The sequence below is a fragment of the Miniopterus natalensis genome, chromosome 1 (assembly GCF_054644295.1).
Source record: "Miniopterus natalensis isolate mMinNat1 chromosome 1, mMinNat1.hap1, whole genome shotgun sequence".
Taxonomy (NCBI): domain Eukaryota; kingdom Metazoa; phylum Chordata; class Mammalia; order Chiroptera; family Miniopteridae; genus Miniopterus; species Miniopterus natalensis.
This window is the reverse complement of record NC_142081.1, coordinates 69,624,199-69,638,584: the sequence shown is the minus strand read 5'-3', so window position 1 is coordinate 69,638,584 and position 14,386 is coordinate 69,624,199. Positions and strand designations below refer to the sequence as shown.

Here is a 14,386-nt window from a genome sequence, read left to right as displayed (position 1 = left end):
CAAGAGCTTCAGATCATTTCTCAAATTACAGGCAAAAATCCTGTAAGTGGGTACAGCTCACATTTTAACATGGAATGGAATAGAATGGGAATGGGATGGATGGAATGGAATGGAATGGAATGGAATGGAATGGAATGGAATGGAATGGAATGGAATGGAATGGAATGGAATGGAATGGAATGGAAACTAACAGAGCACTGTACATGATAAAAATAAATATTGTTTCCTGAAACTTTTGACTCATGTGTATGTTTTTGTTTGTTTGTCTGTTGTTTGTTTTTTAATTCTCACCCAAGGATATTTTCTCCATTGCTTTTCAGAGAGAGTGGAAGGGGGAGAGAGAAGAGAGAGACATCAATGTAAGAGAGACAGATCTACTGGTTGCCTCCTGACCTGCCCCCACTGGGGTCGGAGATTGATCCTGCAACCCAGGTACACACCCTTGGCCAGAATCGAACCTTGGACTCTTCAGTCTGTGGACTGACACTCTAACCACTGAGCCAAACCAGCTAGAGCCCGTGTGTATGTTTGTGCTCATGTACTCACACAAAACATGCATGGCATTGAGTCTTTTTGCAAAATGCATTTCCTACTACAGGCTAGAGCCATAAAAGTAAATATGCTTCTGAATGCTCAGTGTAATAAATCTCCCTTACCGATGCTTCTGAAAGGCCTCTAACAAACTGCCCTAACTGGGAAAGACATGATCCCACCCAACCCACTCCAGATAAGGCACCATGGTGGAGAGTTCATCCTGGAAGCCAGGACTTCAGAGTTCTGGCTTCAACTTCACCTTTAGCAAAACAAAGGGCAACTCTGGGGGAACTTCTGATCAAAAAGCAAGCCAGCTTAGAATGAGAGAATAAAACATGACCACCAGTTCCTGTGGTTACCAGCCCTGCCCCTTCTTCTCTTGCTCGAAGTTCTAAAGCTCATAACTGGAAAACAGAAGCAGCACCTGCCATGGGCAGCCTCTCTGAGAAAATGGGTCATCTTCCTCTCCCCCTGCTGTTCTTCCTTCTATGCTCCAGATCTGAAGCTGATGAGTCTGAGGGTCTTCCCCTCTGGAAGTTTCAGGATCAGCTCCTAAAACAAAGTTTTGTCTGAATATAGCTGACTCTTAAACAGGAGAGGGGCAGGATCTCTCAAGGGTCCAGGGTGATGTTTCCTCTTGGGATGCACCCACCCATTCTCTGCAGCCTATGGTAGTTCCAGGAACAAGGAACCCTCTATTGACTGAGGAACACTCCAGAGCAGTTGGGAGGAAAAGCGGTATCTTCTCTAACATGTGTGATCATGTGTATAAAGTCCTATGTTCTCTTCACCTTCTGAGCTATGGGGCTACACATTACCTTATAATTTGGCCCTCTTGTGACACAGCTCATGGGCTGTGGAGGAGGTCAAGACAGAAACCTATAGAGCTTGTCCTGCAAGGTGACAGAGGAGGGTTGAGACAGGGGCAGAATGGGAGTGGGGGAAATCTGAGGTGGAAAATGCCTGAGTGGCATCTAAGGCTGGTTGGCTACTGTGCCTGAAGGAAGGGATGAGAATTCATGTAGGAGGTTGTGCCTGGGGAAAGTGGATACTAGAGACACCTGAGAGGAAAGATGGGCAGAATACAGGGTAAGGATGAGATTCAAGGGAGGCCTCTCTGAGCTTTAACCCAGCTTGTGCATTCTCTGGAGAGAGTACCAATGTCTGTGTTCAGGCCTGTGATTCTCTGTTCCAGGGGAGATTATCAGGAACACAGAATGCAAGCCTCACTCCTGCTCCTACATGGCCCACCTGGAAATTGTCACTCCCCAGAATAAAGTGGTGTACTGTGGTGGTTTCCTGATAAGACGGAACTTTGTGCTGACGGCTGCTCACTGTGCAGGAAGGTGAGACAACAGGGTCCTGTTTATCTCCAATTGGTAGATAAACATCCAGGGTAACAACTAGGGACACGCCTGAGGAGCGGCTCCTGGGTCTGGGTCACTTTAAGGAGAGGCAAGAATTGGACTAAGGAAATTGTTCTCATAATTGAATGGATGTCCTGATCCTCAATCACTGTGCACTCAGTTCACCTACTAAGGAATAGGAGACCTCATCCAAGCATCTCTCCTCTAAAAGTAGCTCTCCCCTCCCAAATCCCAGCACATAAGATGCCCAACTCACTTCTTGGGGCCCTACCCAGTTCTCTGGGCCACTTCCTCTCTGTTCTTTCCAAGAACACTAGCCCTTAGTTCTCAGGGACCTGAACCCATTCTTTCCATGGGAAGCAGGAAACAGAGTCCACCTGAGACCCCACCACTTCTTTTCTCTGATATCTCTTGCTCCAGAGGGCTGGCCCTCATATAGCACTCCCTGAATTAGGAAGTGCTAACCCTGCCCCCTGGGTCCTCCATGGCCTGCTCTGTCCCCGGCAATTCCTAAGAGTCTTAGAAATTGTCTCTGTTCCCTGGGAAAAGCCTTCCTTGAGTAAAACCTGAGCCCCTAAATGCCACAGTGGCCCAGGAAAGAGGGAGTGGGTAGAGTCTTGTGACCTACTGAGAGACTCCAGTCCCCTTATCTTAGAAAGGGTACATCTCAGGAGAAACCCGAAACTGTCACTCTTCTCCTTGACTTTCCTTCTCCCTCACAACAGGCGTATAATGGTTACCCTTGGAGCCCATAACATAACAAAGAAAGAAGACACATGGCAGAAGCTTGAGGTCACAAAACAATTCCCTCATCCAAAATTTGATTACAGTCTTGCTCATCATGTTACTAAAGGTGACAACATCTTTCTTCCCCTTCTTCACTTTCTGTTCTCTTAGGCTTCTCCTTCAGGTCCCTATTGCCCTGAAATTTTCCCAACCTGCCTCTGGACTGCACATCCCTCCAACTCAACACTAGATGTGGCTCTGTTGTGAAGCAAACTGCTCTCTCCCTCCCTGATTGCTTCCAACTGCATCCTAACCCATCTCTAGCACAGACAGCCCCTCATTCCCTTCACAGTTGAATGAGAAAGCCAACCTGACCCTGGCGGTGGGGACATTCCCCCTTCTGTCCAGTTCAGTTTCGACCCACCTGGGAGAATGTGCCGAGTGGCTGGCTGGGGAATAATAGAAGTGGAGAAATCAGGCTCCAACACTCTGCAAGAGGTGAAGCTGAGACTCATGGATCCCCAGGCCTGCAGACACTTCAGAACTTTTGACCACAGTCTCCAGCTGTGCATGGGCAATCCCAAAAAGACAAAATCTGCATTTAAGGTAATCCCTAGACTAGGGTTCTTTTCCACAAATCATTGTTCAGGGTCCAGGTATCCCCTGGAGTGAAATGGGGTCAAAAGATTGTCAACAAATTATAGGGTTTGAGATCAAAGTGCTGAGGCAACTGGAATTGTCCCTCCATGGATCCATTCTCCCATGGCCCTGTGCAGTCTCTAACCACCCTTTGGTCTGCTAAATAGGATAACAATAAGGAAAAGAAGAAGGGGCGGCAGACCAAGACATATAACTCCGTGAGGAGCCAGGGCTCCTGGGTCTAACCCTAAGTCTGACTGTGACTCAGTTGGAACCCACCAGCAGCAGTGAATTACTTCCCTGACTCACCTTCTGCTCTCTCTCTTCCACCCCACACTACAGGGAGACTCAGGTGGCCCTCTTCTGTGTTCTGGGGTGGCCGAGGGCATTGTCTCCTATGGACAAGAGAAGCTCCCTTTTGTCTTAACCTGGATCTCCCATTACCAGCCCTGGATCAATAAGGTCCTGAAGGAGAATTGACCCTGGAGTCTGGGCCAGCCCAAGAGGAAATCTGAACCAGACCTGAGCAGGTTTTTCTGTACCACATACTCCGAACAGTGTTGCTTCTGGTTCCTGCTAAAGTTTTGCCACACCCCTAATCCTCAAGAAGGTTCCTCTAGGTCACAAAACTCTCAATCAACCTCGATAAAGACTCAAGTTCCAGACATGTGTGTGTGTCTTCTCCCTCTACTGCTCTCTTCTCCCTGCACAGAGCAACCTGATACCCAGCCCAGGCAGCGTATAAGCTTTAAGAGGTGGGTGTATAGGTGTGTGAAAGAGAGACAGAGAAAATAATAAAGAAAAAACTAGAGAAAGAAGAGAAAGGGGTTCCCTGAGAGACAGGATCCATATTTCCAACTTAAACAAGAAATTACACCAGATTCTTCCTTGCCTTAATTATCAACCCTATACCAAGATTTAGTTTAAGAGTATTCAGAATCACTAACAACATTTTGAATTGCAAGCAAGTTGTACGATGTTTACAGCATCCCTGACTTCTCCCCACTTGATGCCCGTAACAACCCCCTCCACCACCAAGTAGTGACAACAAAAAATACCTCCAGGCATTGTTAGATGTCCCCTAGGGGGATGGGGGATGGATGGGACATGGTTTAGATATGTGATATAGAAAAAGCAGTTAGTACCATATAGGATCCACCTCGATAAGAAAAGATCTACCATCTGCAGGGCTTTAATCTGAGATGTAGATTACTTCTCACTCATTGCTGCAAAACAGATACCTGGAGCAGATAAGAGGAGAGACAGCATTACAAATTCTGCATAAGCAACACCCTGCCACAAAAGGCTACACCCAAACCAGCAGGAAGTCAAAATCCTAGAGTCCGAACAACACAAACTCTTGCCAGCTGAGGGACTGGCTGGAGGAGAGAAAACAGGGCAGGAAAGGGACAGACACACAGGAGCCTGCAGCTGATAGCACTCCTCTCTGAAGGTATGGTGAACCCCTTCCATCGCATGAACTCTTTCTAGGAATTTGTCTTTAATAAATAATCAGAGATATACACAAAGAGTTATAAATAAAGAGTTTAACCTCAGCATTTTTAATAATAAAAAAATGAAATCCTGAAAACACATCATTATTAAAGGGTAAAAACCATAGTTTTTGCACTCTCTAAAGCCTCTACAGAGGGATCCTAAGCAACAAAATCTTGATGTTGTGATGTACAGAAATGGAGAAGAGTATTAAACCATATTTAAGAAATTTTTTTTAAATGAAAAAGAAATCTTAAGAGTGGAACAAAGTTTAGATGGTAAATTCATGGAATTGAATATTTTTAATTCATTCAAAATTTATTTTCAAAAACATTTAATGATGTGGGGAAATTCCATATAATGTAATGCTTTGTAAAAGCTATATAAAAATCTCCTGATAGTAGAATCTCAACTTTGTAAATGTGTATTTCGTGTATGCATGGGGGGAAAATGGAGAGCTCATAAACCAGAAAGACCTTCCCAGAAGGCTGTGGAACCAGAGCACAGAGGACTCAAGACAGAAAATACAGAAGAGACCCATGACCCTCTAGATCCACGGCTGGGAGAACCACTCACAGTAACAACTGTAAGGGAACCTCAAACTGGACACTGCTGAGCCCTGCCACCCAAGGCCCAATGCCTTAATTCAGCCTAAAATAAGGGAAAGAGAAAGCAGCTAAACTGCTCAAGTCAAAACACATTGTCTGAGTACTGACTACATGCCAAGACACAGCGCTGTGCGTGTAACAAAAAGGGAGGGATCTGTGTCAGTATGAAGGCTCTAAGGCAGGATTGTTTTTCCTGGGAAGACCCTGGACATTTCCTCTTCTCACTGTAAAATATCCCATGACTGCAGGTCCCACCTCAGTCCCCCAAGCCAGAGAGGGATTAAGCCAAAACTGACAGATCTCTGCCCAGATTATGTGATTTGTGGTTAAGACCATTATTTACTGGGTCTATGTTTTTTGTTAAATGATGAAAGGCTTCTGTCCTTACTCAACCTTTCAGTACTTTGAACTTATTTGGATAGTTGAAGTGTTTGAAGTTTTTTCATTTTGGTTTTGCAATATGGCTTTGGGGTTATCAGACACCATGGCTCCCAGAACAGGAGTTGGTTGCATTACTTTGGTTGGTTTCCTCATTAGTAGTTGCATCATTGGGCAGGGGTAGCCAGGAAGCTAAGATCTTTGCTAGTTTTCATGACACTTTTCCTGATGAAAATCTTCTCTGATTTTCACGTTGCACATGAGCTTGTCTTTGCTGGGCCTGCTGGTTCTGAAAAGTGTATCATAACCAACTGCAAGTTTTCCATTGCCAACCCCAGCTCTGGACTGTGAAACAATCAGGTCAACCTGTCCTTTGGGCCTTTATCTTCAGAGTCTGTCTGTCAGGTCCAAGCAATGACAGATGGCACAATCACACAGGAGAATTTAGGAAAATGCAAACAAATGGTGGATTTGTTTGCAAAGGGGGCAGAGTAACAGGAAACCAATAGGGAAGAGTGACGCAAGAACGAGAAACACCACTGTCTCTTGGGCATGAAGGAACCTGGGGAAGAAGTGGTTACTGGAACCCAGAAAAAACATTGAAGCTCTGCCTCTACTAGCTCTAGATGTGGCTGCAGGACAGGAGCTGAGGGCCATGGTAGAAGAAGGACTCACAGGCAACCAGTGATCTGGCACAGAGAGATTGTGTGAAAAAATTCCACTGTCTCACTCTTTTCCTGGCCCCCAACTCCTGCCAGTGCTCCTTTGGCCAATCCCCACTGAAAGCCAGAAGACAAGGGGAAAGTTGAGGCTGCCCAGAAGGTGAGCCCCAGAGCAGGATGAAGGGTGGATCTGGAGAGGTAGGGCCTTTTCCAGCCTATGCCTAACCCCTCAGGGAACCTTCCATAGAGTCTTTTGGCCTGTTCTGCCTCCCATGTACTTGTTTGAAAGTTCTAAAGCCACATGCAACTCTATACATCAGGCTCCTCAACTGTTCTTCTTCAAGGACAGGAGACAAAGGAAATGTCACATCACTGAGCTTAGATTCTCAAGCCTATACTAAAGTAGTTTTTGGTGCAGGAGTGGTAACTGACCCAGGAAAGCTACTGTTGTGATTCACTTCTACATGGGCAGCAAGAAAGGCTATTTTTTTAAAGGCAAACCCCTCAAGAAGGAGACATTTGGCCCTAGGTGACAGAGGCCACCACGGGGGTCAGAGCTATTGCAGGAGCCAGAGCAATATTTTTTTGATCACTCAGTAACAACTCACTCCTAACTCCCCCACCATTCCATCACAGAGAGGGAACCCACTCCCATGCCGGGGAATGTGAGGTAACACTAATCATACTCAGCTAACAGCTTCAAGAGAATAAAGTGTTTGACATCTCTTCTGACTTGTGTCTTGCCCTCTTTGTTCAGCATTTTATAAGCAGTTTCTCTAGTCCCTCACTGCCCTGTCTGCATCTGAGAGGCTTGCTCACCTCAAGGCCTCCCACTACACTTGACCTGAACTTCAGGAAATATTTTTCCAATCCTTTGCCAAAGGGACCTACAAAATATCTAGCACTTTTGGGGGCTCTTCCATACATGACCTGAGCTGATACTAATACTTGGGGATCTGAAATGCAATCATGGCCCATTTCCTAGAGTTGGGACTTAGTAGATGCCAAGTAACAAATGGAGTCCTCACCTACAACCATCTAAGAGTGCGTCATTTGAGTCTTTGACCCACAGCCTGTGGTCAATTCCCTGACCCCTGAGTACATATTTAGAATGTACATACAGTACTTAGAAGCTGAAAGACTCTCATAATGATTCTCTGATTCATGAAATAATGTCCATTTTGGTAGAAAAGCCTGTGAAGCTGCCTCCCCACCTCTGGCCAAAATGGTAACTCAGAAGGCAATGCAACATCCTAGGTGAAATGGCTTAGTTTAGTGGCACCCTCAAAGATGTAAAGCATGCAGGGGATGGTGCCCTGGAAAGCTAGATTTACCATGGCGAATGACAATGGGCTACTGTAAGCTTCATCAACTACAGCCCCAATTGCTACTACTGTTCTGCATGTCATATCTTTGCAACCTAATAGGGCAGCAACCTAAACCAACAGACATGCTGGCCAAGGGGTGGAGTGGAGCGTGGGGAGATGGGTGTAGGAAAGTACTAAAGGAGAAAGATAACTATTAATAATGACCCCAGGACCAACAGCAAGAATAGGGACTATAGCTGCCCCTATAAAGGCATTTTTTTTTATGTAATTAATATTTAAATTGGTAGACTTTGAGTAAACCTCCATAACGGGGGGGGGGGGGCGGGGGGGGGGCTCATCCAATCAGTTGAAGGCCTTAAGAGCAAAGACTGAGGTTTCCTGAAGTAGAAGAAATTCTTCAAGACTGCAACATAGAAACCCTGCCTGAGCTTCCAGCCTGCAGCCCTATGAAACTCGTATTTAAGACTGCAACATCACTCGTACCTGAATTTCCAGCCTGCCGGCCTATCTATTTATCTATATCTACTAATATATACATATTTTGTTGCTGTTGTTATAATTGAAATGATCGCTACCTTCTTCAAGGTCCAGATGAAATAAACTGACTGTAAGGCAGGAGTGGATCAAATCATTTCAGAAGGAGGGGGGTGGATGATACTGTTAGTGCCCTACATTCCATCACCGCTCACTGAAGTGAGCCTCTCCAGAAGGCTTCTTACTTCAATAATCCAAAACCCTCTCCCTAAGAGCTTTCTTTGGTTGCAGGAGCAGCTCAGCCAGTGCCCACAGCAAACCAGAAATGGCCCCTAAAGCAGCCTCAGTTCATGATGGATGGGAACTGGTTGATAATACTGTTCTGGTGGGACGACAACTCTGAGACTCGTCTATCACCATCCCCCAGTAGTCCCAAGCAAGATGGAGCTCCAGTTGCTCACAGTGGCAATCTGCTCATTAACACCCCTGTATTTTCCTTCCTTCTTTCCTTCTGTTTCACTTCATTCCTCTGTTGATGCTTACAGGAGTCACATCACAATTAAGCTACTTGCACTCAAATCATTGTAGCAGGATCTGTTTCTGGGGGAACCTAATCTAAGATACTCCTAAACATCAGGATTTATTTAAAACTACTGGCCTTTTTGTTCGACAACTTATCAAGGCTGCAGTGGTAGCAGCTGCTCCTGAAGTTTTGCCATGCTGCCCAAGGACGAAAAAAAGAAAGGTGCCAGAAAGTTGGCCAAGAAAGACAAAGACCCAGTAAACAAATCTGGGGGCAAAACCAAAAAAAAAGACATGGTCCAAAGGCAAAGTTCGGGACAAGCTCAACAACCTAGTCTTATTTGACAAAGCAACATATGACAAAGTCTCTAAGGAAGTTTCCATCTATAAGTTTACAACCCCAGCTGTTGTCTCTGAGCAGCTGAAAATCCGCCATTCCTTGGCCAGGGCAGCCCCTCAGGACCTCCTTAGTAAAAGACCTATTAAACTAGTTTCAAAGCACAGAGCTCAAATAATTTACACCAGCAAAACCAAAGGTGAGGATGCTCCAGCTGCTGGAGAAGATGCATAAACAACAGGTCCCACCAGCTGTACATTTTGAAAAATAAAACTTTATTAAATCAAAAAAAATAAAAAATTAAACTACTGTAATTAGTACAATATGATGTTGATGCAAAGGCAAGCAATTAGAGCAATAAAACAGAATAGAGTTTAGAAACAGACATATTCATCCATGGACACTCAGTTTATAGAGGAACTACAGAGCAGTGAGAAAGAAATCATTTCAGTACAGGGACCAAATGAATATCCATGGGGAAAGATGAAATTTGATCCCTATCTCACAAACCCACAAAAATCAATTCCAGGTGATCCACAAGTGAAAGGTAAAACAATAAGACTTCTAGATGATGTGACAGAGGAGTATCTTTATTAGCTTGGGGTTTAGAAAGATTTCTTCAAGGCACACAAAAATCACTAACCGTAAAGCAATTTTCTCAACCTTGCACTATTGACATTTTGAACCAGATAAACTTCTGTTGTGGAGGACTGTCCTGGGCATTGTAGGATATTTAACAACATCCCTGGCCTATCCACTAGATGCCAATCGCCACCACTACCCCAGGTATGACAACCAAAAATGTCTCCAAGACATTTCCAAATGTCCCCTGGGGGTCTAATTGCCAAAATTAGGTGACAAAACAGACTTCAAATCTAAGATAAATAACAACAAAAAATAGTCTAAGTATGTCCCAAATATTACCTGGGAAATACTTACATTAAAATTTTTTTCATTGTTTATCTTAACTCGTTGTCATGTGTTTTATCTTATAACCCTACCTGGGGAGCAAAATCACCCCAGTTGAGAATTGTCTTAAAGGAAAAATGACTTGCTAAACTGAACTATAAGAAGGACTTTTAGTCATCAAAACACATCTTTAAGAGAGTGAAAAGGTAAGCCACAGAGTGGGGGAAGATCCTTGTACCACATATACCAACAAAGGGTTCATATGCAGGATTTACAAATAATGCCTATCAATCAATAAGAAAAAATCAGACAACCCAATAAAAGCTTAAAGAGATTTGAAAAGGAAATTAACAAAATAAGATATCCATATGTCCAACAAACATATGAAAGCTACCCAACATCATTAGTAATAAGGATAGTACAAATTAAAACCACAATACAATACCACTATACCTTCACCAGAATGGCTAATTAAAAAGGTTGATAGCCCAGGCATTGTGCTCAGTGGTTGAGCATCAACCTAGGAACCAGGAGGTCACATTTGATTCCCTGTCAGGGCATATGACAGGTTTGCTGGCTGGATCCCCAAAAAGGGGAGTGCAGAAGGCAGCCAATCGATGACATTTCTCTCTCATGGGTGTTTCTATCTATCCCTCTCCCTTCCTCTCTCTCTAAAAATCAATTTTTTAAAAGTTTTTAAAAGATTAATAATATCAAATATTGGCAAGAAAGTGACAGAAACTCTCATACATGGCAAGAGGGAGACTAAATCAACTCAACTACTTTGAGAAACTGAAAATACACATATCCTATGATATACCAATTCCGCTCCTGGGAATACACCCAAAAGACGTATCTGCATCATAAAGCACAAACAAGAATGCTCATAGCAACCTGATATTGGGAAACAACCAGAAAGTCCATCAAGAACAGAATGAAAAGAGACGTTTTCGGTACAGTAACACCACATGGGATACTACCCTCATTAACCTCAATAAAAATATAAAGACATGGATGAATCTCACAAGCACAATGTTGAGAGAAGAAAATAAAGCCAGACTGAAAAGAAGACCTATTGTGTCTGTCCATTTATATAGCGTTCAGAAGCAGAAAAAACTAATCTATGGTGTTAAAAGTCAAGATAGCAGTTACCTTTGCTGAGGATGGAAAAAGCAGGAATTAAGAGGAGGCAGGCCCAGCCAGGTGTGGCTCAGCAGTTGAGCATCGACCTAGGATCCAGGAGATTGGGGTTCGATTCCTGGTCAGGGCACATGCCCAGGTTGTGGGCTGCAGCCAATCAATGACTCTCTCATCATTGATGTTTCTATCTCTCTCTCCCTCTCCCTTCCTCTCTCTGAAATCAATAAAGATATATTTTAAATATATATATATATATTTATATATAGGAGGCAGGCTTCTGAAGGGCTGGTACTGTTCTGTCCCTGACGGGGATCCTGCTTACATGAGTATGTCACTCTGATAACTCAGTTACATTAATGTTACACTGCACTTCAAAGTTTGGGGGTTTTGTTAAGTTAGTTTTTAGTCCCCTTGAGTTTTTTCGTTATCTCATTTCTAGTTAACACCTAAATCTTGTTATTCACTGACTTCTCTTTTTCTCTCATCCAGCCTATTCTACTATATTTTTAAAATACATTTTTATTGATTTCAGAGAGAGGACAGGAGAAAGAGAGAGAGAGAGAAAAACATCATTGATGAGAGAGAGTCATTGATCTGCTGCCTCCTGCATGCCCCCAACTGGAGATCGAGCCTGCAACCTGGGCATGTGCCCTGACCAAGAATCGAACAACAATCTCCTGGTTCATAGGTCTATGCTCAACCACTGAGCCACACCTCCCGGACTACTATATTTTTTAAAAGGTGTGTTTTTACCTGCAGCAGCCAGCCTCTTGGACTATGCTGGTTAATCACTAAGGAGAATTATTTTAAGTACCTGGAAACATTAATCCAGGAATTTTATTTTTTAATTTACAGAGTTCTTACAGGTTGTTGCCTTTTAATACTCTATCTTTCCATTTTCATTAACTAATTTTCCTATTTTATCTCAGTTATCTCACTCTTCCACAAGGATGTTGGATTTAATTGGGTGTAAACACTATTACTAAAGGAATTACAGCTAACACCTGGCCTGGTTTATGTTGCAATCTATTTGCACATCCCAAATTTTAAGTAAAAACATCACCTCTAATTTCCACCCTAATAAGACCTTTTCCACCCTTTGTTTCCTCAAGTAATACAGTTTATATTAAATTAACAGCTTCTGGCCTGGGCAGGCGTGGCTCAGCGGTTGAGCGTCCACCTAGTATCCAGGTGATTGGGGTGCGATTCCCGGTCAGGACACATGCCCAGGTTGCGGGCTCGATCAATGACTCTCTCATCATTGATGTTCCTATCTCTCTCTCTCTCCCTCCTTTCCTCTCTCTGAAATCAATAAAGATATATTTTTAAAATAAATAAATAAATAAATAAATAAATAAATAAATAAATAAATAAATAAATAAATATTAATTAATTAACAACTTCTCTAACCTCACCTTTTACTCTTCAGACTGGCCAGGTGATCCACCAGAGAGAGTGCTCCATTTTTTTATATTCATGGTTCATTCTTTCTTCCATTCAACCTTGAGTAATAAAAGTCTACTTTGCTTTTCACCACTTCTCTCACTCCAGAATTCCAGCCCCCACCAAAATGTCAAATAGTTCTAGAAGGCCAATGAATAAATAAGTTTTATGTATCGGGCAATGATCTGTCTTCTAAAGCAACTTCCGAGAGTACATGGTATCATAAAATCAGCAAACGTCTTACTGTATGTGAAAGTGATTCTGAAAATCACATGAGAATGTGATCTCCTCCCATAAACATTATATAATTTTTTACTTTAAGATTATTTATGTCTTCCCCACATAGAGGGCCTCTTCACTTTCATCTGCCTAACCATATCCTTCTTTTACTGTGGAATTATGTCCCATTGACCATTTTCCCATTAAGTCCCTGCTGATCAGATAAGCCCTCATAAGCTGCTCATATGCTACTAAGGGTTTCAGATCCCCTGTTTAATAATTCATGACCCAGCTATGAAATAGGAGAACCATTTCTACAACCTGGATTGGCTTGACTTTTCCTGCCTGCCTCTACTTGCTACACTGGTTGGTCAGGGGAAAAACAAACCCAGGAAAAGCCTCCTGATGGACATTTTTACAGCCCAGAGCCTGAACATTGGCAACAGTCTGTAGCCTGCAGCCTTCCCTTTGAGTGGGTAGGAAATAGAATTTCTAGGCTAGTGAGGCCTCTGGTGGTATAAGAGCTGCTCATACTGAACATTTCCTTTCAGCCTGACCAAAAACTAATATATCTCTCTTATCTTTCTCCCCCTCTTCTTTCTCTTTCTACCCCTCTACCTATCAGTCTCTCTCTCTCTCTCTCTCTCTCTCTCTCTCTCTCTCTCACACACACACACACACACACACACACACACACTCCAGCACCGACAGAGCACAGAGAAGGGCAATCCTTAGCTCACTTCTCACTTATTGCTCTGGAAACCAAAAGCAGAGAGATTTCAAGAGCACTTGATCTTCACAGCAGTTCCAGATCAAGAGCAGAAGAAGGTGGAGCTGATACTGGCGGTGAGAATAACGTCCTACTGTGAATAGATGTCTAGATAGGGGTCTGACTAGAGAGAGTGACATCTAGAAGTTTTCATGGAGGGGGGAGAAGAGAAGGTATAGCCCAGGACAAGAGCTGGCCTCTCCACAGAGGGAGAGGCTCAGGAACACTGCTTTTATCACCACAACCCCAAGTCAGGGGGTTCAAGACTTATTGTCTCCATATTAAGATTTTGGTTGGTTTGTTGGTTCTACCATATTTTAATTGGAAACCATGTGAAATGATTATTTGAATAGCATTTGGCAAGTAGTATTGCAGAGCCCAAGGAGAGTCAAATTCTGAAATTTTTGCTGGAATTAGAAATCAAGAATCCATCCTTGCCATAAAGTGGGGAAATGAAGACAAACTACAAAAAAGAAGAGCTTACAACTAGAAAGATGTGGATTCCGAATGACATTAGAGCACTTGGACTCAGTCATGCAGGAAGTCAATGTATCTTCCCCTCTCAATACTTCCTCTTCTCTCTGCAATATAAAAAAACAAGTAAAATAAGCCTTAGCTTTGAATCTCAAAATAAAGTTATTTCATTCCATATCTAAATAATAGCTTGGAAAATAGGAGATTCACTTGCAAGAGCAAGGTTTTATTGAGAGAAGAAAATACTTGAATGTTCCATCAAGCTGGATCTTGAAAGACTAAGCATAGAATTTGTTCTACAATCAAAGAGTAGAAAAGAAACAGGCTATGACATCAGAGCAGTTGCCCAAAGCACAGCTTTTC

General features: G+C 43.1%; 1 protein-coding gene and 1 pseudogene across 1 annotated transcript; both read left to right on the top strand.

Moving 5' to 3' along the window:
* Positions 1-963: 963 nt before the first annotated feature.
* On the top strand, positions 964-3,746 carry LOC107531684 (chymase). The gene is given in 7 exon segments (XM_087815156.1): positions 964-1,054; positions 1,730-1,880; positions 2,627-2,737; positions 2,739-2,754; positions 2,980-3,025; positions 3,028-3,233; positions 3,609-3,746. Coding segments are annotated over 7 exon segments (759 nt in total).
* A 5,181-nt stretch (positions 3,747-8,927) lies between these two features.
* Positions 8,928-9,303, top strand: LOC107531683 (small ribosomal subunit protein eS25 pseudogene; annotated as a pseudogene).
* Positions 9,304-14,386: the final 5,083 nt, after the last annotated feature.